General features: G+C 38.9%; 1 protein-coding gene across 2 annotated transcripts in view; it reads right to left on the reverse strand.

The window, feature by feature from the left end:
* The window catches only part of LOC127878146 (vascular endothelial growth factor receptor 1-like), a 113,783-nt gene that overhangs the window by 19,549 nt on the left and 70,063 nt on the right, over positions 1-24,171 (reverse strand). Inside the window, exons 5-12 of one of the 2 annotated variants that reach the window (XM_052424579.1) lie at positions 20,996-21,150; positions 15,957-15,980; positions 13,521-13,704; positions 9,869-10,043; positions 7,952-8,076; positions 7,527-7,717; positions 4,486-4,648; positions 2,609-2,804 (exon numbers count right to left, since the gene is read on the reverse strand). In XM_052424579.1, coding sequence (XP_052280539.1) covers positions 2,609-2,804; positions 4,486-4,648; positions 7,527-7,717; positions 7,952-8,076; positions 9,869-10,043; positions 13,521-13,704; positions 15,957-15,980; positions 20,996-21,150 — 1,213 coding nt within the window. The remainder of the gene's footprint in view (positions 1-2,608; positions 2,805-4,485; positions 4,649-7,526; positions 7,718-7,951; positions 8,077-9,868; positions 10,044-13,520; positions 13,705-15,956; positions 15,981-20,995; positions 21,151-24,171) is intronic. The other variant, XM_052424580.1, reaches the window with a different exon arrangement.

Here is a 24,171-nt window from a genome sequence, read left to right on the forward strand (position 1 = left end):
GCGCCGAATGAAGGCAGGAGTCTCCATCTTGAAAGTAGGTTTGACTAGAAACGTGTTGAACACTTTTAAGTCTATGACTGGTCTCCAGGAGCCGCTTTTCTTTTGAACAAGGAAAAGGCGACTGTAAAATCCTGGAGAACAAGGGTCGTGAACCCTTTCTACCGCCTGTTTTTTCCAGGAGTCCGAGAATGGAGTCTGGAAGTTGTGGATGCGGAGATACCAGATCTATTGGGACGCGAGAGAGTGGGGGCCTTTTTTTGAATTGAAAAATGAGGCCTTGTGTGACAAGAGAATGAACCCACGCGTCCTAAGTTATTTGGAGCCATCGATTTGCGAAGTGCATAAGTCTGGCCCCGACTGGTACCTCCGGCATCAGAGGTTGTGGCGGTAGAAAGGGGTATGACCTAGGGCTGACCTTTAGGAGGTCCACCCTTGCCGGAAGAAGGATTAAATGACTTCTTGTCCGCATTGGGTTTGCCCTTACTCCAATTTTGTTTTACAGAAGGCTTCCGATAGGAAGTTGTTCTGTTCTGAAAAGGAGGCCTATTTGTGGGCTGACGTGGAGCAGACGGACGCTTAGTAGGGAAACTGTCCCTTTTAGCGTTCTTGGCCTGTGGGGCTCCTGGGGGCTTAGAAGCAGGGCGCTTAAAAACCACAGGGCGCTGGCCAGAGTTGCTCCTAGCTAAGCAGGCATGTATCTGATCTTCACGATCAGCAGTAAGTGCCGACTGTATCCTCCCTCCGAAAAGAGACTCTGCTGTTAGTGGAGAAGTTCGAAGGGAGTTTACGCCTGTTTCCAAAAGGAAATTATTGGGCAAGGAAGAGAGGATGAGATCTCTCCGAAGCCTTAACATTTCAGACATAGACGACGCAGCATTGTGAGATAAACACTGCGTAGTACGTGAAAGATGTATCAACAAGGCCCGGAGCTCCTCTGGGATTGAATCAGAGAGCTCCCAAACCAAGTCTAAGGCTGTGGCTGCCATGAGATCTAGCTGGTTAGCCAGACCTATGGAACGGCGTTCTCTCTGCTCCCAATTTTCCATATATATACGGAGAATGTTTTAACGCAATACAAAAACTTCTCTATTCTGTTAAACAGAAGAATCCAGCGAAACAGAAGCAACAATTAAGTTAATAACAAAATGTCGGCCTTTGTATATCGCCATCCGGAATAAGAGTGAATTCTGGGTAATGTCCCGTTTTGGTTGTGCGGCTACACGGCACTATGTGACCGCTCTGTCCTACCCGACGTGTTTCTGAAGAGTGTGGGATTCCTCGGACAAAAAATTCCGGATAAATTACGATCCTATCGGAATAAGTAAGCATATGATATCAGGTAACGTAATTAAGCTATTAAAATGTGGGTTGTGGTCATTTATTAGATGGTGTTTAAAAAAAAATTGGGGGGTGGGGGGTAGGGGGGGTGAGAGAGGGTTATAATGTGGGGTAGGGTAATTTATTAGATGATGTTTAAAAAAAATGGGGGGAGGGAGGTTGGGGGGGGGGGGGGGGGAAAGGGATTTTGGGTAGGGGCGTGGGTTGTTGTTTGGGTGGAATCCATTGTGGTATTCAGGTAAGTGTTGTTTTGTCAAAGTAATAATAAAATGTGACCATAAATAAAGAAGTTATGGCAATTTAAGCAAAATGTTCAATTATCTAAGTGTGAAAGGGGCCATAATTATGTCAAAATGCTTGATACAGTGGTCTGCTCTTCTTTATAGGTTTGGGTCATGTTGGCAAACAAGTATACAACATAAAAAAGCAATATGTCAAAGGATATAGGAAATATTTGGGTAGTACGCAAACTTTAACATAGATTTATCAATAATATGCATATTCTAAGTATAAAAGGGGCAATAATTATGACAAAATGCTTGATAGAGTTGTCTGCTCTTGTTTATAGGTTGGGGTGATGTTGGTAAACAAGTATGCAAAATATAAAAGCAATATGTCAAGGGACAATGAAAATAAATGGGGTAGTATGAAAACTTTAACATTTGCTGCATATTCTAAGTGGAAAAGGGGCCATAATTATGACAAAATGCTTGATAGAGTTGTCTGCTCTTGTTCATAGGTTGGGGTCATGTTGGTAGACAAGTATGCAAAATATGAAAGCAATATGTCAAGTGACAAAGAAAATATTTGGGGTAGTACGAAAACTTTCACTTTTGCACGCAGACGCTGGGGTGAGTAGGATAGCTCCACTATATATATTTCATATATAATAGTAGAGCTTAAAAATTAGTTAAATTTCACATAGCACTTGTTTACAAAGTTTCCAATGGATGTCGTTCCTTTTAAGTTAGTGTTCATGGGGTAGCATTTTAGCTAGGTCAGCTTAAACATTTTTCCCCTCTGACACACATTTTTTCTTGTTTGTAGTCCGCTAGAAAATCAAATTAAATAAAAGACTTTCCTTAATTGAATCAAGATTTAAGGGATTCATTTCCAACCCTAAGATACTGATGAGCAGCAAACACTAAAATCTACTTATAGGCTGTTCTGGTTTTATGCAGGTTGCAAGTAGCCAGTTTCACTTTGTTTCTGAGTGGGAAAGGAATAGACATTAACTGAGTAGCTTAAAGTGATCATTCTCCTCACATACTTTATATAAGTGATATTGGTCCTATTCATGTCCCAACGAGAGGTGGCATTTGCATCAATGGTCCTGTTGACCACAGTGAAGTTTGTGTATTTCCAGAGGCTGGCTTTGAATGAGAGCAACACCCTCTCTCCTAGAATGGGACTTCTGTTGGGACTCCTGTTGACACTGCTGTAGTAATGAAAGCCGTTACCAACATCTGAAATGCCCGCAAAAATAGTATTGTTTGAACAAATGAAAACGAGACTTGCTCTGGGAAAATGGGGCTTAATGCATGTCCGTAAGGTGTCGTCCCAAATTAACCATGTAGTCTGCACAGGCTAATCAGGGACAAAACTTTCTTCTGTTGTGCAATAATAAAGGCAGAAAGTTTTGTCCCTGATTAGCAGGTGCAGATTGCACAGGCAATTCTGAAACAACATGCCTTTAGCCCCATTTTCCCAGAGTGAAATACCTACAACAACATTGTGTATAACAACTTCACCAGTGTTGAAATGCAGACTGGTTTTTTTATGTGTCAAAATCACACTTCACAATAATTGTGTCATACATATAATACAGTCGAAACCCGATGGCTCGAACTCGCTAGGCTCGAATTTCCTGTTGGCTCGAACTTGCATCAAAGCACCAATTTTGTATGCATATATATTCATATAAAACTTTGTCAGATGGCTCGAACTCGCTTGGCTCGAAAAATCGGATGGCTCGAACTGTTTTCACAGTCCTGGCTACAGTTTTCACACGTTCTTTTGTTCGGATGGCTCGAACTCGCTTCAGGTCCCAAAAAGTGTTATTCAATTAGGACCGCTTGATTAAAGGCACGTACAAATTGATTTAACAACGGTTGCATACACTGTTAATCGATTATGACTGCTTGATTAAAGGTACGCAATAATTGATTTAACACCTGTTTGCTTACATTTCTTCGAATCAATCGTTAATTGATTTGAGTAAAAGATGACATTTTGTATAAGAGCTGGCGTTCTTGCAGATGCTGTATCATAATGGCTGCAATGGCTAAATCGCTTAAAAGCTTCATTTCTCGACGACAGCTACGGAACGCAACACAGACGGACATAATGTCATTCTTGAAAAAATATAAATAAATAAAGGAATGTAGTGCCGTCTCGTATGTAAATAATGTGTATATATTGCTAATGCATGTTTTGTTCTTTAGTGCTCTGTGTTACCTTAAATGTGCTACGCTAAACATGCTTATATTTAATAAATGCTATTTGTTAATTGTATTTGTAACTGTTTTAAAATTTTCGTAAATTAAAATATGAAGTTTATATTTGTTTCTTATTATTTTATAAATTCAAAAGCAGTAAGTGGTGCAAAGTAGTACGGAGTTTAAGGATTATGTGTACTCTTCAACTGGAGGTGAAAATGTACTGCAGACTTGTTCGTAAACGAAAGTTTATAAGAAATCGGATGGCTCGAATTCCGGATGGCTCGAACTATTGTTGCCAGTCCCGATGAGTTTGAGCCATCGGGTTTCGACTGTATAAGAATAAATTTGATGAAAATGTCACAACTCACAAGAACATTGCATTTAAAATAAGAATTTCAATAATAAACTGGTGTTTGTCTGAACTTTGAAAAGTATCTGAGCCACGTTGTGTGAAAATGGGTATTAGTCCACATGCCGCCCCGTTGTCTTGTAAGGAGAAAACCTGTCCACTATAATGTCAAGCAAGTTTTCCCGTTCTTTCAAGGGGACATAATGACTCAGAGTAAACAGATGTAGAATCATATCTTGAGCTACACTTTTCTTCAATGTCCTTAGGATCAATTTCTCCTGAGGCCGCTCATAAACTGAATAATCTCTGGGGTTTTAATTGTCTGATAGCCAAAAGATGACAACAAAGCCAGAATACCTGAGGCGACATAGTGGATGACAGAGGAGTTAGTGCCCATGGTGTTACTGCTGACACACTTGAAGAAGCCTGCGCTTTCCTCCTTTACTATGAGCTGGCTGGTGATGTTGTTTCCAGAACCCCACGTCTGAATTCTGGGATAGGAGGCTGGCGCACTGCTCATCTGGCAAGTAAAACACATGAGATAATGTATGTTCACACTAATGGATACAAGCTGCACTCTATGTAAACAGTGCTAAATGTATGTGCAGACTGCACTCTTAGTAAATAGTGCTAAATGTATGTGCAGACTGCACTCTTGGTAAACAGGGCTTAATGTATGTGCAAACTGCACTCTTGGTAAACAGTGCTAAATGTATGTGCAGACTGCACTCTTGGTAAACAGTGCTAAATGTATGTGCTGACTGCACTCTTGGTAAACAGTGCTAAATGTATGTGCAGACTGCGCTCTTGGTAAACAGTGCTAAATGTATGTGCAGACTGCACTCTTGGTAAACAGTGCTAAATGTATGTGCAGACTGCACTCTTGGTAAACAGTGCTAAATGTATGTGCAGACTGCACTCTTGGTAAACAGTGCTAAATGTATGTGCAGATTGCGCTCTTGGTAAACAGTGCTAAATGTATGTGCAGACTGCACTCTTGGTAAACAGTGCTTAATGTATGTGCAGACTGCACTCTTGGTAAACAGTGCTAAATGTATGTGCAGACTGCACTCTTGGTAAACAGTGCTAAATGTATGTGCAGACTGCACTCTTGGTAAACAGTGCTAAATGTATGTGCAGACTGCACTCTTGGTAAACAGTGCTAAATGTATGTGCAGACTGCACTCTTGGTAAACAGTGCTAAATGTATGTGCAGACTGCACTCTTGGTAAACAGTGCTAAATGTATGTGCAGACTGCACTCTTGGTAAACAGGGCTAAATGTATGTGCAGACTGCACTCTTGATAAACAGTGCTTAATGTATGTGCAGACTGCACTCTTGGCAAACAGTGCTAAATGTATGTGCAGACTGCACTCTTGGTAGACAGTGTTTAATGTATGTGCAGACTGCACTCTTGGTAAACAGGGCTAAATGTATGTGCAGACTGCACTCTTGGTAAACAGTGCTTAATGTATGTGCAGACTGCACTCTTGGTAAACAGTGCTAAATGTATGTGCAGACTGCACTCTTGGTAAACAGGGCTAAATGTATGTGCAGACTGCACTCTTGGTAAACAGTGCTTAATGTATGTGCAGACTGCACTCTTGGTAAACAGTGCTTAATGTATGTGCAGACTGCACTCTTGGTAAACAGGGCTAAATGAATGTGCAGACTGCACTCTTGGTAAACAGTGCTTAATGTATGTGCAGACTGCACTCTTGGTAAACAGGGCTAAATGTATGTGCAAACTGCACTCTTGGTAAACAGTGCTTAATGTATGTGCAGACTGCACTCTTGGTAAACAGTGCTAAATGTATGTGCAGACTGCACTCTTGGTAAACAGTGCTAAATGTATGCGCAGACTGCACTCTTGGTAAACAGTGCTTAATGTATGTGCAGACTGCACTCTTGGTAAACAGTGCTTAATGTATGTGCAGACTGCACTCTTGGTAAACAGGGCTAAATGTATGTGCAGACTGCACTCTTGGTAAACAGTGCTAAAGGTATGTGCAGACTGCACTCTTGGTAAACAGTGCTAAATGTATGTGCAGACTGCACTCTTGGTAAACAGTGCTTAATGTATGTGCAGACTGCACTCTTGGTAAACAGGGCTAAATGTATGTGCAGACTGCACTCTTGGTAAACAGTGCTAAAGGTATGTGCAGACTGCACTCTTGGTAAACAGTGCTAAATGTATGTGCAGACTGCACTCTTAGTAAACAGTGCTAAATGTATGTGCAGACTGCACTCTTGGTAAACAGTGCTAAATGTAAGTGCAGACTGCACTCTTGGTAAACAGTGCTAAATGTATGCGCAGACTGCACTCTTGGTAAACAGGGCTAAATGTATGTGCAGACTGCACTCTTGGTAAACAGTGCTAAATGTGCAGACTGCGCTCTTGGTAAACAGTGCTAAATGTATGTGCAGACTGCACTCTTGGTAAACAGTGCTAAATGTATGTGCAGACTGCACTCTTGGTAAACAGTGCTTAATGTATGTGCAGACTGGGCTCTTGGTAAACAGTGCTTAATGTTTGTGCAGACTGCACTCTTGGTAAACAGTGCTAAATGTATGTGCAGACTGCACTCTTGGTAAACAGTGCTAAATGTATGTGCAGACTGCACTCTTGGTAAACAGTGCTAAATGTATGTGCAGACTGCAAAGGCTACTCCTAGACAAGACTTCGTGCACATGCATTTTCAAAAACCAAGGATCATAATTATATTAATAAACCATATAACAATAACCTCAAGCCTTAAACAGTCGTGAATCAGCAATTTTAGCAACAAAAGTTCCACATTTTTAGAGGCTGCCAACAGATTTCAAGCGTTTTATTAAACACTATGGTCTCTCTTTGTTTGTTTAAAAAAACATTTTAGGATGCTATACTATGTTACTGTGTTTCATATTCAAAGACAATAACTCACTATGTTTCAGCTGGCAAACATAAACAGCAGAGTACAGTTCTTTTGAGATTGAATGCCAAGTTTATGTTATGACTTATGTTGTAGTTATAAATGATATAATTTTTGTTAACACTGAACTGTCAATAATATCATGCAATTACATACAAATAAGTCTTGTTCCGTGGTAATAGGGCTTAATGCGTGTATGAAATCTTGCAAGATTAGCATGATCAATGACCACACCTACTGCTTTTATGCATGACTCAATTACCAAATTTGAGTTATCAATGTTTAAAATATGCTTAAAATAAATGCTTAATGTAAGAAAATGAATTTGCCATACACTGTTTAAAAACACAGGATCTTACAATATAAATATCATATAACAATAAAATCAATTTTCTGTTGATTTTAATGAAAATTTTCACTGACTGCAAAATTTGCATACCAACAAACTGTAGTAAACATCAAATTTCATCAATTGAACTTACCATGATGACAGGTTGCCAGTTGTCATAGATGCTGGAGCAGTTGTATGGAGAATTGCATGACATCCAGAACCAGTTAACACTGGTATTGGTTGGAGTGGGCACTGCGTCCACTGTGCAGTTCAGCTTGTGCTCCATGTAGAGCAGATAAAACTCGTCCGGATTGTGTGTGTGGATCTCCACTGCAGGGATGTCTACAAAGCAAATGCATTTTGCGTACAATAACTCACATTTAAACCTAGATTTTATGTTTACAAACTTAGGAACTATTGAATCAAATAAAGATTTGTTACACAGATATAAGTTTTTCGGTTAAACCCTTGATATTTAGAATAATCAATATGGAATAATCAATAAAGTGTCATTGGGGAAAGCAAAATACAAATCAGAAAAATGTTATCACTTAACTCAGACTGTAAGCAACTTACACTGTACAACAAGGTGGACTTCTATTGTAGAATTCATGTCCTTGTTATTTGCCACCAGAGTATATTTGCCTGCCAGGGACCTCGTGGGGAAGATAATACGCAGGTAGATAGTGCTAGTTCCCTCACTGAAATACACACTTTTTAAACAAATTGCTTCTTTTATGGTGTAGGTAAGATTGGTAAGGTACGATGTATCATCAAGGCTTCTTTTGAGCAACACTGGATTTCACACTTGGTGAAAAAATACAGTCATTAGTATTTACCAGTTAGATGACATTTATGGACTCTTATTGGTTATATATATTGCTCTGTGAAAATTCGGCTTAACACATGAGCGTGAAGTGCCATCCCAGATAAGCCTGTTCAGTCTGCACAGGCTTAACACATGAGCCTGAAGTACCATCCCAGATAAGCCTGTTCAGTCTGCACAGGCTTAACACATGAGCGTGAAGTGCCATACCAGATAAGCCTGTTCAGTCTGCACAGGCTAAACACATGAGCTTGAAGTGCCATCCCAGATAAGCCTGTTCAGTCTGCACAGGCTAAACACATGAGCGTGAAGTGCCATCCCAGATAAGCCTGTTCAGTCTGCACAGGCTTAACACATGAGCTTGAAGTGCCATCCCAGATAAGCCTGTTCAGTCTGCACAGGCTAAACACATGAGCGTGAAGTGCCATCCCAGATAAGCCTGTTCAGTCTGCACAGGCTAAACACATGAGCGTGAAGTGCCATCCCAGATAAGCCAGTTCAGTCTGCACAGGCTTAACACATGAGCTTGAAGTGCCATCCCAGATAAGCCTGTTCAGTCTGCACAGGCTAAACACATGAGCGTGAAGTGCCATCCCAGATAAGCCTGTTCAGTCTGCACAGGCTAAACACATGAGCTTGAAGTGCCATCCCAGATAAGCCTGTTCAGTCTGCACAGGCTTAACACATGAGCGTGAAGTGCCATCCCAGATAAGCCTGTTCAGTCTGCACAGGCTTAACACATGAGCTTGAAGTGCCATCCCAGATAAGCCTGTTCAGTCTGCACAGGCTAAACACATGAGCGTGAAGTGCCATCCCAGGTAAGCCTGTTCAGTCTGCACAGGCTAAACACATGAGCTTGAAGTGCCATCCCAGATAAGCCTGTTCAGTCTGCACAGGCTAAACACATGAGCTTGAAGTGTCCTCCCAGATAAGCCTGTTCAGTCTGCACAGGCTTAACACATGAGCGTGAAGTGCCATCCCATATAAGCCTGTTCAGTCTGCACAGGCTAAACACATGAGCGTGAAGTGCCATCCCAGATAAGCCTGTTCAGTCTGCACAGGCTTAACACATGAGCTTGAAGTGCCATCCCAGATAAGCCTGTTCAGTCTGCACAGGCTTAACACATGAGCGTGAAGTGCCATCCCAGATAAGCCTGTTCAGTCTGCACAGGCTTAACACATGAGCGTGAAGTGCCATCCCAGATAAGCCTGTTCAGTCTGCACAGGCTAAACACATAAGCGTGAAGTGCCATCCCAGATAAGCCTGTTCAGTCTGCACAGGCTTAACACATGAGCTTGAAGTGCCATCCCAGATAAGCCTGTTCAGTCTGCACAGGCTAAACACATGAGCGTGAAGTGCCATCCCAGATAAGCCTGTTCAGTCTGCACAGGCTTAACACATGAGCTTGAAGTGCCATCCCAGATAAGCCTGTTCAGTCTGCACAGGCTAAACAGGGACAAACTTTTTCGCTTTTTTCATTTCTTTCAAAGGATGTCTCTTCTTGACAAATATCCAGTTTAAGCGGAATTAGTCGTCCCTGCATAGCCTGTGCTAAACACACAGGCTAATCTGGGATGACACTAAACGCACTTGCATTTAGCCGTATTTTCCAAGATAGGGTCTCAAATGTTGTATGACAATATTGTAGCATCCTCTGTTTACTTACAGGAAGCCCGACACTATTTGCGTCATCTTTTTTTCTATGTTCTGGTTATCTTTCATCCAGTGGAACTCTGGCTTTGGGTAGGCATTGAACATCACCTCAAAGTTGGCTATCTCGTCTTGGTTCTCTTTCACAGTCACTATCTGGTTATCCGTGGTCAGGCTTACAAACCCCGTTTCTGAAATTTTAATCCATAGTTGTTTTAGATAGTGCTAACTCAATACTTCTTTAGTCTTACTTTTAAGTCATACACATCTATTTTGTGATTACTTGTTAATAAAGAGAAAAAAGCTGAAAAATAGTTTGCTCAATAGAACATAAACAAGAGCACCGCCTTGCGGGTGCAGACCGCTCATCTATTTTCTTTTTAAAGGTGAAGGGACTCTCATTTTCAATCACAAAGGAGGGAGGAGTGGAGTGAAGAGGGGTGTATAGTGTGGGGTTGTGGACATTTATTACATTATCTTCCAAAAAAAGCGAAAAAAAAATAAAAAAATAAAAAAATCGGGGGGGGGGGGGGGGGGGGGTATAGTGTGAGGGTGTGGTGATAATTTGTGAGATGATCTTAAAAAAAAAAAAAAAAAAAAAAAAAAATCAAAAAAAAAATTTGGGGGGGGGGGGTGGGGGGGTGGGGTGGGGGTATAGTGTGAGGGTGTGGTGGTCATTTGTGAGATGATCTTATAAAAAAAAAAAAAAAAAAAAAAAAAATTAGGGGGGGGGGGGAGGGGGGGGAGGGGGGGGAGGGCACGGGGGATGGTTTGGGTGAAGTCTATTGTGGTATGTCAGGTAAGAGTAGTTTCATCAAAGTATCAATCAAATCTAATCATAAATAAAGAAGTTATGGCAATTTTAGCAAAATTTAATAATTTGACCTTGAGAGTCAAGGTCATTCAAAGGTCAAAGTAAAATTCAAGTTGCCAGGTACAGTAACCTCATGATAGCATGTAAGTATTTGAAGTTTGAAAGCAATAGCCTTGATACTTCGAGTGGATCGAAACACAAAATTTAACCATATATTAAAAGTTACTAAGTCAAAAAAGGGCCATAATTCCGTAACAATGACAACCAGAGTTATGCAACTTGTCCTTTTACTGTACCCTTATGATAGTTTGTGAGTGTTCCAAGTATGAAAGCAATATCTATGATACTTTAGGGGTAAAGTGACCAAAACATAAATCTTAACCAAATTTTCAATTTTCTAAGTATAAAGGGCCCATAATTCCGTCCAAATGCCAGTCAGAGTTACATAACTTTGCCTGCACCGTCCCCTTATGATAGTTCATAAATCTTGCAAGTATGAAAGCAATAGCTTTGATACTGTAGGAATAAAGTGGACCTAAACACAAAACTTAATCAAATTTTCAATTTTCTAAGTATAAAAAGGGCACATAATTCTGTCAAAATGCCAGTCAGAGTTACATTACTTTGCCTGCACAGTCCCCTTATGATAGTTAGTAAGTGTTGCAAGTATGAAAGCAATAGCTTTGATGCTTAAGGAATAAAATGGACCTAAACACAAAACTTAACCAAAATTGTCAATTTTCTAAGTATAAAAAGGGCACATAATTCTGTCAAAATGCATGCCAGAGTTATCTAACTTTGCCTGCCCAGTCCCTTCATGATAGTAAGTAAGTGTACCAAGTTTGAATGCAATAGCATTGATACTTACTGAGAAAAGTGGAACTAAACGCAAAACTTAACCAAAATTTGCAATTTTTTAAGTATAAAAAGGGCACATAATTCTGTCAAAATGCACGCCAGAGTTATCTAACTTTGCCTGCCTAGTCCCCTCATGATAGTAAGTAAGTGTACCAAGTTTGAATGCAATAGCATTGATACTTTCTGAGAAAAGTGGACCTAAACGCAAAACTTAACCGGACGCCGACGCCAACGCCAACGCCAACGCCAACGCCAACGCCGACGCCAAGGTGATGACAATAGCTCATAATTTTTTTTCAAAAAATAGATGAGCTAAAAATGGGGAAAGGCCATTTATGAACCAAGGGGCATGTTTAAACAAGAGGGCCATGGGGCCTAAAGGCAGTCATCTGAGCTCTAAAGGAAGAACTAGACTATTCTGAGAAAGTGAGAGCTGATTTATTAACATTGCAACAAAAAGGTGACTTCAAGAATATTAATATTTTTTTTATTTGACCTAGTGACATAGTTTTGAGCTCACATGACCCAGTTTCAATCCCAGCCGACAGACAAAAGGCAATAAACAAGAAACCGTTAGAGACGGGTGATGCTCCCCAAAGTTTTTTTTTGTCACAATATTGCACTATATATTTCAGATAAAAGGAAACGTCTTGAGGGCACAGAAGTTGGGGGGAAAAGAATTTTTTTTATAGAAAATTTCAAAGGGCCATAACTCTGTGAAAAATTATCCGACCAGAACCCGCTGATAATATGCACATCTCCTCTTGGTAGTGAAGCTTCCCATAAAGTTTCATTGATTTCCGGTCATTAGTTGCCGAGAAATAGCCCAGACAAGAATTGCACTATATGTACAGTTAATGGAAAATTTCAAAGGGCCATAACTCTGTGAAATATCATCCGACCAGAATACGCTGATAATATGTACATCTCGTCTAGGTAGTGAAGCTTCCCATAAAGTTTCATTGAATTCCGGTCATTAGTTGTGAGAAATAGCCCAGACAAGAATTGCACTATATGTACAGTTAATGGAAAATTTCAAAGGGCCATAACTCTGTATAAAATCATCCTACCAGAACCTGCTGATAATATGCACATCTCCTCTTTGTAGTGAAGCTTCCCATAAAGTTTCATTGAATTCCGGTCATAAGTTGCTGAGAAATAGCCCGGACAAAAATTGTGTACGGACGGATACACAGACGCACAGACACACGGACGGACAGACGAAGCGGTGACTATATGCTCCCCCCAAAATAGATTTTGGGGGAGCATAAAAAAGCTCACCAATAGCTAAAAATATGTTTTAAGCTACATATGGTACAGACCACAACAATTTGAACAAGAGATGTGTTTGTCAGAAACACAATGTCCCCTATTACGCCGCTTTGAAGCCATAAATTTGACTTTTGACCTTGAGGGATAACCTTGACCATTCACCACTCAAAACGTGCAGCTCCATGAGATACACATGCATGCCAAATATCAATATATATCTTCAATATTAAAAAAGTTATGACCAAACTTTAATGAAGGTTAAAGTTTTAAGAAAAATACAACAATATTTGACCTTTGACCTTGAAGAATAACCTTGATCTTGACTTTCCACCACTCAAAATGTGCAGCTCCATGAGATACATATGCATGCCAAATATGAAGTTGCTATCTTCAATAATGCAAAAGTTATCAAACTTTAACCAAGGTTAAAGTTTTGGGACACACACAATGAATGAATGACAGACAGACAGACAGGTCAAAAACAATATATCCCCTATCTTTCGATCCGGGGGCATAAAAACTTTGAAAGAGGGTCACCAAAGGATCAATCCTGTGAATTTTCTTCAAAATCTGTCATTAAAAGAATAAGATTACATATGCCACATGTACTGATCTGGGATGACAGACGACAAGGTATCCTTGATAGCTCCCCATGTGCTTAGGGGAGCTAATTATATCAAGAATCTTTGTTTCAGGTCAACATCAGGACAGTCGTATTACTTACCATGAATATGTACAGCAGCCTCTACTCTGCCTTTTAAATTGTCCGAGATCCACACAGAGCACTGGTAAATGCCGTCGTCCTTCACAGAGAGGTGTCTAATCTCGATATGCGTCTCATACACGACCATGCCTCCTGTCTTGGATGGATGACCCGTGATTGTGGACACCGACACACGTGGCGACGGCTGAGTTGGCAACAGTAATAAACAAGTGAAAGTGATAATGTGCAATTTGCAATGGCAATTCAATTAACAATGATTCAAAGCTCTTTACCAAGTGAATAGGAATGGTGCAATGTGTTAAATTAACAAATAAGCAACAATTATATATAAACAGAACACACATTTAAGCAAACTTTGTTCGGTTTCTGAAAATGAAAACACAAGATGTTCATTAAAAACAATGAGCATATAGAAGTACTTTAGACAAGCTTTGATTCTTATTATATATACAATTTTAATGTAAATATTTCTTATTTTCATACCCATTACTATACACAAATATAAATTTGAATAAAATAGTCTCACATTTTAATTTGCATAACATAAAGAATATAATTGATGTACTTGAAAGTACATTGTGAGTATATAAACACATGCCATCCTTAGTAAATGTTAGTGTATAAACATGTTCATAAGGTAATGTTAGTTTAGATACACTTCATATTAATTTGTTAGTATAAAATCTTTAAGGATGTAAACAAAAATGTGGATGGTCAAACACCGAATAAGTATCCAGATAGTAAACAAAATCCAAATACCTGATTGAATGATATGGATATTAGGATAGCTTTCAGATGGTTATCTTGATAATGATTTTGGAAACAATACTAATTAATTAAAAATAAGGGCCTGGCACTGTGAAAAGGGGGTTTAATGCATGTGGGTTATGTGTCGTCACAGATTATCAGGGACAACACAATCCGATTAACTGATTTTTTTGCTAACAAGACTTTCTTTAAACAAAAAATATCACCAAAGCGGAAAGTGTCGCACGGGTTAATCTGGGAAGACACTTACACACATGCATTTAACCCCCTTTTCTCTTGGAAAAAGGGCTTAATGAATTGTATAAAGTCAGGGTCCATACTTTCTGCATGAACTCGAGTTTCGCTAAAACAAGACTTCCGTAAAACGCAAAATAAAACTTCAGCTTTGTCACAGACGTGACGTATACCCCCACATGCTGCATTGACACAGACTATTTTGCAAGCTTTCTTCACAAAACAAGAGAATCTAAATGGTGATTTTTAAGAATAATTATGCCATTATTATTTATGGCCATTTTCACCTTTGAACTCTTGAACTCTTTCGCATGACACGCAATCCAATGACTGTGAACAAAATTAATGTACAGAGTCATTTTAAAATCTCACAATGAATTCACAGTTATGGCCCGGACAAGCTCATTTATGGCCATTTTCCACTTTTGAACTACAAGTGCGACCCTGACCTTGACTTCTTTCGCATGACACATTGTCCAATGATTGTGAACAAATGTTCCAAGTAATTTTAAAATCTCACAATGAATGACATAGTTATGGCCCGGACATGATCATTTACGGCCATTTTTGACCTTTGAACTCACAGTGTGACCTTGACCTTGGATAAATCAACGTAATTCTTTCGCTCGACACACCATCCAATAATGGTAAACAAATGTGCCAAATGATTTTAAAATCTCACAATGAACGACATAGTTATGGCCCAGACAAGCTCATGTATGGCCATTTTTGACCTTTGAACTCAAAGTTTGACCTTGACCTTGGAGATATCGACGTAATTCTTTCGCGCGACACAACTTCCAATGATGGTGAACAAATGTACCAAATGATTTTAAAATCTCACAATTAACGACACAGTTATTGCCTGGACAAGCTCATGTATGGTCATTTTTGACCTTTGAACTCAAAGTGTGACCTTGACCTTGGAGATATCGACATTATTCTTTCGCACGACACAACGCCCAATTATGGTGAACAAATGTGCCAAATGATTTTAAAATCTCACAATAAATGACAAAGTTATGGACCGAACAAGCTTATTTAGGGCCATTTTTGACCATTGCACTCAAAGTGTGACCTTGACCTTTGAGATATCGACGTAATTCTTTCGCGCGACACACCGTCCAATGATGGTGAACAAATGTGCCAAATGATTTTAAAATATCACAATGAACAACATAGTTATGGCCCGGACAAGCTTTAGGGATAGACCGACAGACAGACAGACCGACAAAGTGACTCCTATATAGCCCCCATTACCATTGGTAATGGGGGTATAATAATACTGTTCAATGTTATAATGGATAGATTTAAAGAGAAATAATGGATATACAAACACAAGCATAAATGCTAATTGGTAAAAGAACACCAACAACTATGTTTAGTAAAGCAACAGTTTAAATGCATTCATACAAACAGAAATTATGATCTTACCTTATTATTCTCAAGGATAATTTCCTAAAATTGATTGGAAAAACATAGATAGTATAACATGCATGGTTTAAGGTAGACATTAAATATGGGGCTGCAAAGTTGTACACACATAAACAAGAAAGTCTACTAGTAATCTAGAGATTTTATGCATGTTTTCGAAAAAGAAACTACTCTGAAGGCATGTATTCTAAGAATTCACTACCTAAGCTCATTCAAAGAAAAGGTGTCAATAAATTACTTTATTGACAAAGGGGATGAATTGTGTGAGACACATTTAGAACAAGAGCACCGCCTTGCGGGTGCAGACCGCTCATCTATTTATCTTTTTAAAGGTGTAGGGACCGAACGCAATTTCAATCACAAAGGAGGGAGGGGTGGAGTGGAGAGGGTGTATAGTGTGGGGGTGTGGTCATTTATTACATTATCTTCCAAAAATGCAAAAAAAAATGCAAAAAAACATTTTTTTTTTTGGGGGGGGGGGGTGATTCTTGGGTGGGATGGTTGGACAGTATTTCAAAAATAAAATAATAAAAATAAATATTTGTGTTTTTTAACCATGTTTGAAAAGAACAAGAGATGTGTTTGTCAGAAACACAATGCCCCCTATTGCCCCGCTTTGAATTTTATAAAAAAAATTACCTTTGACCTTGAAGGATAACCTTGACCTTGAACTTCAACCACTCAAAATGTGCAGCTTTATGAGAACGCCGCTTTGAAATATTTTTTTTTTTTACCTTTGACCTTGAAGGATGACCTTGACCTTGAAGGATGATCTTGTCCTTGAACTGCCACCACTCAAAATGTGCAGCTTCATGATAAAGCCGCTTTGAAATTTTTTATTTTTTTTTAATTTTGACCTTGAAGGAAGACCTTGACCTTGAATAATGACCTTGACCTTGAACTTCCACGACTCAAAAGTGCAGCTTCATGAGAAAGCCGCTTTGAAATTTTTTTTTTTTTACCTTTGACCTTGATGGATGACCTTGACCTTGAAGGATGACCTTGACCTTAAACTTCCACCACTCAAAATGTGCAGCTTCATGAAAACACTGCTTTGAATTTTTTTTTTTTTTTTGACCTTGAAGGATGACCTTGACCTTGAAATGCCACCACTCAAAATGTGCAGCTTCATGATAACGCCGCTTTAATTTTTTTTTTTTTTACCTTTGACCTTGAAGGATTACCTTGACCTTCAAGGATGACCTTGACCTTGAACTTTCACTACTTAAAACGTGTAGCTTCATGATAACGTCGCTTTGAAATTATTTTTTTTTACCTTTGACCTTGATGGATGACCTTGAAGAATGACATTGACCTTGAACTTCCACCACATAAAATGTGCAGCTTCATGAGAACGCCGCTTTGACTATTTTTGTTTGACCTTGAAAGATGACCTCGACCTTAAACTTCCACCACTCAAAATGTGCAGCTTCATGATAACGCCGCTTTGAATTATTTATTTTGACCTTTGACCTTGAAGGAAGACCTTGACCTTGAAGGATGACTTTGACCTTGAACTTCCACCACTCAAAATGTGAAGCTTCATGATAATGCCGCTTTGAAATTATTATTTTTTGACCTTTGACCTTGAAGGATGACCTTGACCTTGCAAAATGACCTTGACCTTGAACTTACACCACTCAAAATGTGCAGCTTCATGAGAACGCCGCTTTGATTGATTTTTTTTACCTTTGACCTTGACCTTGAAGGATGACCTTAACCTTGAACTTCCACCACTCAAAATGTGCAGCTTCATGAGAACGCCAATTTGAATTATTTTTTTTGGACCTTGAAGGATGACCTTGGCCTTTGACTTCCACCACTCAATATGTGTAGCTTCACGATAACGCCGCTTTGAAATATTTTTTTGACCTTGAAGGATGACCTTGAACTTCCACCACTCAAAATGTGTAGCTTCATGATAACGCCGCTTTGAAATATTGTTTTGACCTTTGACCTTGAAGGATGACCTTGACCTTGAAGAATGACCTTGACCATGAACTTCATGAGCTTTGTGAGAACCCAGCTTTGAAATAAAAAATAAAAAATTGACCTTCGACCTTGAAGGATGACCTTGACCTTGAAGGATGACCTTGACCTAGAACTTCCACCACCACTCAAAATGTGCAGCTACATGAGAACGCCGCTTTGAAAAAAAATAAAATTGACTTTGAAGGATGACCTTGACCTTGAACTTCCACCACTCAAAATGTGCAGCTTCATGAGATACACATGCATGCAAAATATCAAGTTACTATCTTCAATATTAAAAAAGTTATGGCCAATGTTGAAGTTTTCGGACGGACAGACACTATATATTTGACATTTGACCTTGAAGGATGACTTTGACCTTCACATTTCACCACTCAAAATGTTCAGCTCCTTGAGATACACATGCATGCCAAATATAAAGTTGCTATCTTCAATATTGAAAAAGTTATGGCCAATGTTAAAGTTTTCGGACGGACAGACACCATAAATTTGACATTTGACCTTGAAGAATGACCTTGACCTTTCACCACTCAAAATGTGAAGCTCCATGAGATACACATGCATGCCAAATATCAAATTGCTATCTTCAAAAAAGAAAAAGTTATGGCAAATGTCAAAGTTTTTTTCGGACGGACGGACAGACTGACTGACCTACTGACAGACAGTTCAACTGCTATATGCCACCCTACCGGGGGCATACAAATTATTTTTTGGGGGTAGGGTGTAGGGGGGGGGGGGTTATAGTATGAGGGTGTGGTGGTCATATATTAGATATTCTTTAATTAAAAAAACAAATAATGGGGGGGATTGAGGGGGATTCGGGGGGGGGGGGGATTCGGAGGGGGGGGGGGGGGCATGGGGGATGGTTTGGGGTGGAGTCTATTGTGGTATGTCAGGTAAGAGTTGTTTTGTCAAAGCATCAATCAAATCTAATCATAAATAAAGAAGTTATGGCAATTTTAGCCAAATTTAATAATTTTACCTTGAGAGTCAAGGTCATTCAAACGTCAAGGTAAAATTCAACTTGCCAGGTACAGTACCCTCATGATAGCATGAAAGTATTTGAAATTTAAAAGCAATAGTCTTGATACTTCAGAAGTAAAGTGGATCTAAACACAAAATGTAACCATATATTCAAAGTTACTTAGTCAAAAAAGGGCCATAATTCCGTAAAAATGACAACCAGAGTTATGCAACTTGTCCTATACTGTCCCCTTATGATAGTTTGCGAGTGTTCCAGTATGAGAGCAATATCTATGATACTTTAGGAAAAAAGTGGACCTAAACACAAAACTTAACCAAATTTTCAAGTATAAAGGGCCCATAATTCTGTCAAATGCCAGTCAGAGTTACATAACTTTGCCTGCACAGTCCCCTTACGATAGTAAGTAAGTGTTGCAAGTATGAAAGCAATAGCTTGATACTTTAGGATAAAAGTGGACCTTATCACAAAACTTAACCAAATTTTCAATTTTCTAAATATAAAAAGGGAACATTATTCTGTCAAAATGCCAGTCAGAGTTACATAACATTGCCTGCACAGTCCCCTTATGATAGTTAGTAAGTGTTGCAAGTATGAAAGCAATAGCTTTGATACTTAAGGAATAAAATGGACCTACAAACAAAACTTAACCAAAATTTTCATTTTTCTAAGTATAAAAAGGGCACAAAATTCTGTCAAAATGCAAGCCAGAGTTATCTAACTTTGCCTTCCCAGTCCCCTCATGATAGTAAGTAAGTGTACCAAGTTTGAATGCAATAGCATTGATACTTTATGAGAAAAGTGGACCTAAACGCAAAACTTAACCGGACGCCGACGCCAAGGTGATGACAATAGCTCATAAATGTTTTTCAAAATAGATGAACTAAAAAACAAAGCCTGTTTTCCATATGTCTGTATCCACATGTGTAATATTATTTTATATCATTATTGTTTAATTTATTCACTATGTATTGTAAAGAAGAATTAAAACCCTTTCCATTAATAAGGCAACAATTATTTATGGCATTATATGAACACAATACTATCTTATACACAACAAGTCATGAACATATGGTTCAGGTATCGAACCTTCTGACTCTTCAGTTTTCAGGTCATTTATTTATGTGTATAGAAACTACATCTGTTCTATTTCATATAAGCAGAGCTCTGGGAAAAGGAGGCTTAATATATGTGCGTAAAGTGTCGTCCAAGATTAGCCAATGTAGTCAGCGCAGGCTTATTAGGGACGACACTTTACGCCTTGACTGGGGTGTCATTTAGAAGAGATTCAATTTAACCCTTCCCCACTTACAAGCAAAGTGAAAATAGCTATGTGCAAAGAGCATAAAACCAGAACGCTCCTGCAAGTAACTTGCAGTCTGTTCAGGTTTTATGCTGTTTGCTGCTCATCAGTATCTAAGGGTTGAGAATGAAGCCTTTAAAACCTGAATCTAGTAAGAAAGGTAATTAATTAAATTTAACTTTCTAAAGGACTACAAATGCGTCAAAATAAGTATTTAAGTTGGAAAGGGTTAACTCTTCCAGTGCTGGAACCGAATTTTGAAGGCATTTGCAAACAGTTTGGATTCAGATGAGACGCCACAGAACGTGGCATCTCATCAGGATCCAAACTGTTTGCTATTCTTATAGTATTCTTTGAAAAAAAATCGAAGAAAATGCTAATTTTAGAAATTCAGCAGACGACATTTTAACAGACGACAAATTTTCCAGCATGCAAAGGGTTAAGCCTCATCTGCTCAGAGCAAGGCTCAAGTGCTTTACTAAATAACCAGTTGTTGAACATACACGTACTTTGTTGTATAAAATGTTGTCCGCTTCCTTCTGTGTTGCCTTTGCGGAAAATGACCAAGATGTTTATAGTGTTTATACATTTTGAAGGTGAAGATTTGCACACAATTATGATGGTGATACAGAAATATGGAAAAGTGGCCTAAAGAAAGGGTCAATATATCATTTGGGTTTCAGAAATGGCATTTTTTTTATTTGATAAGTTTATTCTCTCTTCAAAACCAAAAACTGTGAATGCTGAAAGAGGAGCATGTACCTGTTTTTCACTTGTGAAGTATTTCCAGGTAACATGTGGTACATTGGTGCTGGGTACCTGTACCCTGCAGGTGAGGGTAAAGTTCTCACCAACCAGTCTGTTGAGAGTATCTGTGTTGGGCTCCAGATATGGGATGGGAGATGTGTCTGGGGGGACTGAAAGGCAAATTGTTACATATAGCATTAAAGCCTAGATTTGGGAATACTGGTTGTAATGCATGTGCTTACAGTGTAGCCCCAGATATTACATAGGAGTCGAATAATGAGCTCTGTTGCATACGCATCAATACTTGAAATTTTTATTATAAAACTTTAAGATTTACTTTACAATTAAGGTATTCATTACATTTAGGATATCATTTTAATGGAAGAGCGTGTCAGCATTTAGTTTGGTGGAGGTGTTTATTAGGAAATATCAATATTTATTTCATGCTAAGTGTTTGTATTATTTCACTATAAAATTATAAAGAAAAAAGTAACTCCCAGGGCGGGGAAAATGTTTACACCAGGCCAATTAAACAAGAGGGCCAAGATGGTTCCCTCACCTGAGTCACTGTGACCTTAACCTTTGACCTAGTGACCTAAAAATCCATATGGATCATCTGCCAGTCATGATCAATGTACCTATGAAGTTTCATGATCCTAGGCCAAAGCATTCTTGAGTTATCATCCGTAAACCATTTTACTGTTTCGAGTCACTGTGACTTTGACCTTTGACCTATTGATCTGAAAATCCATATGGATCATCTGCCAGTCATGTTCAATGTATCTATTAAGTTTCATGATCCTAGGCCTAAGCATGCCTAAGCATTGTTGAGTTATCATCTGTAAACCCTTTTACTGTTTCAAGTCTCTGTGAACTTGACCTTTGACTTAGTAACCTGAAAATGATCAATGTACCCATAAAGTTTCATGATCCTAGGCCTAAGCGTTCTTGAGTTATCATCCGGAAACAATTTCACTGTTTCCAGTCACTGTGAACTTGACCTTTGACCTAGTGACCTGAAAATCAATAGGGGTCATCTGCGAGTCATAATCAATGTACCTATGAAGGTTCATGATCCAAGGCGCGTTCTTTAGTTATCATCTGGAAACCATTTGGTGGATGGACCGCTGATGGACGAATCGACCGACATGAGCAAAACAATATACCCCCTCTTCTTCAAAGGTGGGCATAATAGCATTTTTATCAAGATACAAAGGGCCATAACTCCGTTATAAACAGATGGTATACAATGCCATTTGGCGTGCATCATCCTCTTATCCATATATATACTCATACCAAGTTTCAATGAAATCCATCAAAGCACTTCCAAGATATGGCTCCAGACACAAAAGTGCCGACGGACGGAAGGACGGACGTACAATGCCAAAACCAATATCCCTCCACCTATGGCAGGGGATAATAAAACCAATGTCTTGACTAAGTTTATGATGATTAGGCAAAATATGTTACTTCTAGAGTGTTCACAAGGTTTCTCTATAGTCATATAAGGAAAAACTACCCTAACCCTCCTGGCGGCTATGTTTTTTGACTGGTCAGGACCGTTTTCGAACTCATGTGAGATATAAATAAAACCAATATTTTCACCGAGTTTCATGATGATTGGGCAAAAAATGTGACTTCAACAGTGTTTACAAGCTTTTTTTATAATATAAATATAAGGAAAATGCGTCATCCCCCCATAGCAGCCATGTTTTTCAACGGACTCGAACCATTTTTGAACTCAACTCTTGTATCTAGGAAACAAATATTCTGACCAAATTTCATGAAAATTTGGTCCAAAATGTGACATCTAGTGTTCACATATTTTCACTATACACATATAGAGAAAACTGCCCCACCCACTGGCGGCCTTGTTTTTTCACCGATCTGGACCATTTTCGAACTCGACCGTGATATCAATAAAACCAATGTTTTGACCAAGTTTTATGATGATTGGGCAAAAATTGTGACTTCGAGAGTGTTTACAAGGTTTCTCTATAGCCAAATAAGGAAAACTGCCCCGCCCACTCGTGGCCATGTTTTTCAACGGACCAGAACCACTTTTGAAATCAACCAACATATCATTATGACAAAAAAATTTGACAAAGTGACATGAAGATTGGGCATGAAATGTGAAATCTACAGTGTTTACAAGGTTTTTCTTGTTTTTTGACCAAGTGACCTAGTTTTTGATCCAGCATGACCCAGTTTCGAAATGATTGACGTATCATTGGGACAAATCTTCTGACCAAGTTTCATGAAGATCAGACAATCGATGTGGCCTCTAGAGTGTTTACAACCTAATGTGGACTGACGACGGACAAAGGACCGATCCCAAAAGCTCACCTGAGCAATCAGGTGATCTAAAAATCTAGTGGTCCACAATAAAATGTTGTATAAGAAATATTAAACTTAGACTTAACTTAGACTAAACCTAAACTTAGCTATGTGCTTTCAAAAGAGATTTTGAAAGTTTTCGTTTTAAAAACCATATATGGACCCCTAACCCTATTAATCAATCAACTGCAGCCATTTGAACAATTTTTATAAAGGATCACACAAGGAACATTCCTATGATGTTAAGGCAAAAATGTGATTTGAAGACCAAGCACTTGGCCAGACATACATTGATTGACGGATGACGGTATCATAAAAACTCCCTATGAGCACAATGTGTTAAGTTGAGCTTAAAAAGAAGTGACACATTTTTAGATTATTCATGATGAAATGTGACAGAGAAAACATGAGCTACTTTTGTGTAATATACAATGCATTCTACTGCACTTTGTAGCCACACAGCAGCTATATCCCAGTGAAAACATAACAAAGTTTCTGTCCATTTATATTTGACAAAGTTATGGGTCTTGGACTGTACATGCGTCTGAAAGCGTTTTGGAACAAACATGAGGATGTGATATTTTACGAACGTCGCATTACTTGCCAAATAATCAATGGATTGGTTAAAAACTCAATCTTCAACTGTTATTCATGAAGGTAGACTAACATACCAAACAAGATGTGTTTGTGAAACACAAATGTCCCCCTATATGATGTTTGACCTTGTAGGATGACCTTGACCTAGTGAAGGATGACCTTGACCTTTCACCACTCAAAATGTGCAGCTTCATGAGATACACATGCATGCCAAATATCAAGTTGCTATCTTCAATATTGCAAAAGTATTCATAAAA

This window comes from Dreissena polymorpha, chromosome 4, assembly GCF_020536995.1.
Source record: "Dreissena polymorpha isolate Duluth1 chromosome 4, UMN_Dpol_1.0, whole genome shotgun sequence".
NCBI lineage: Eukaryota > Metazoa > Mollusca > Bivalvia > Myida > Dreissenidae > Dreissena > Dreissena polymorpha.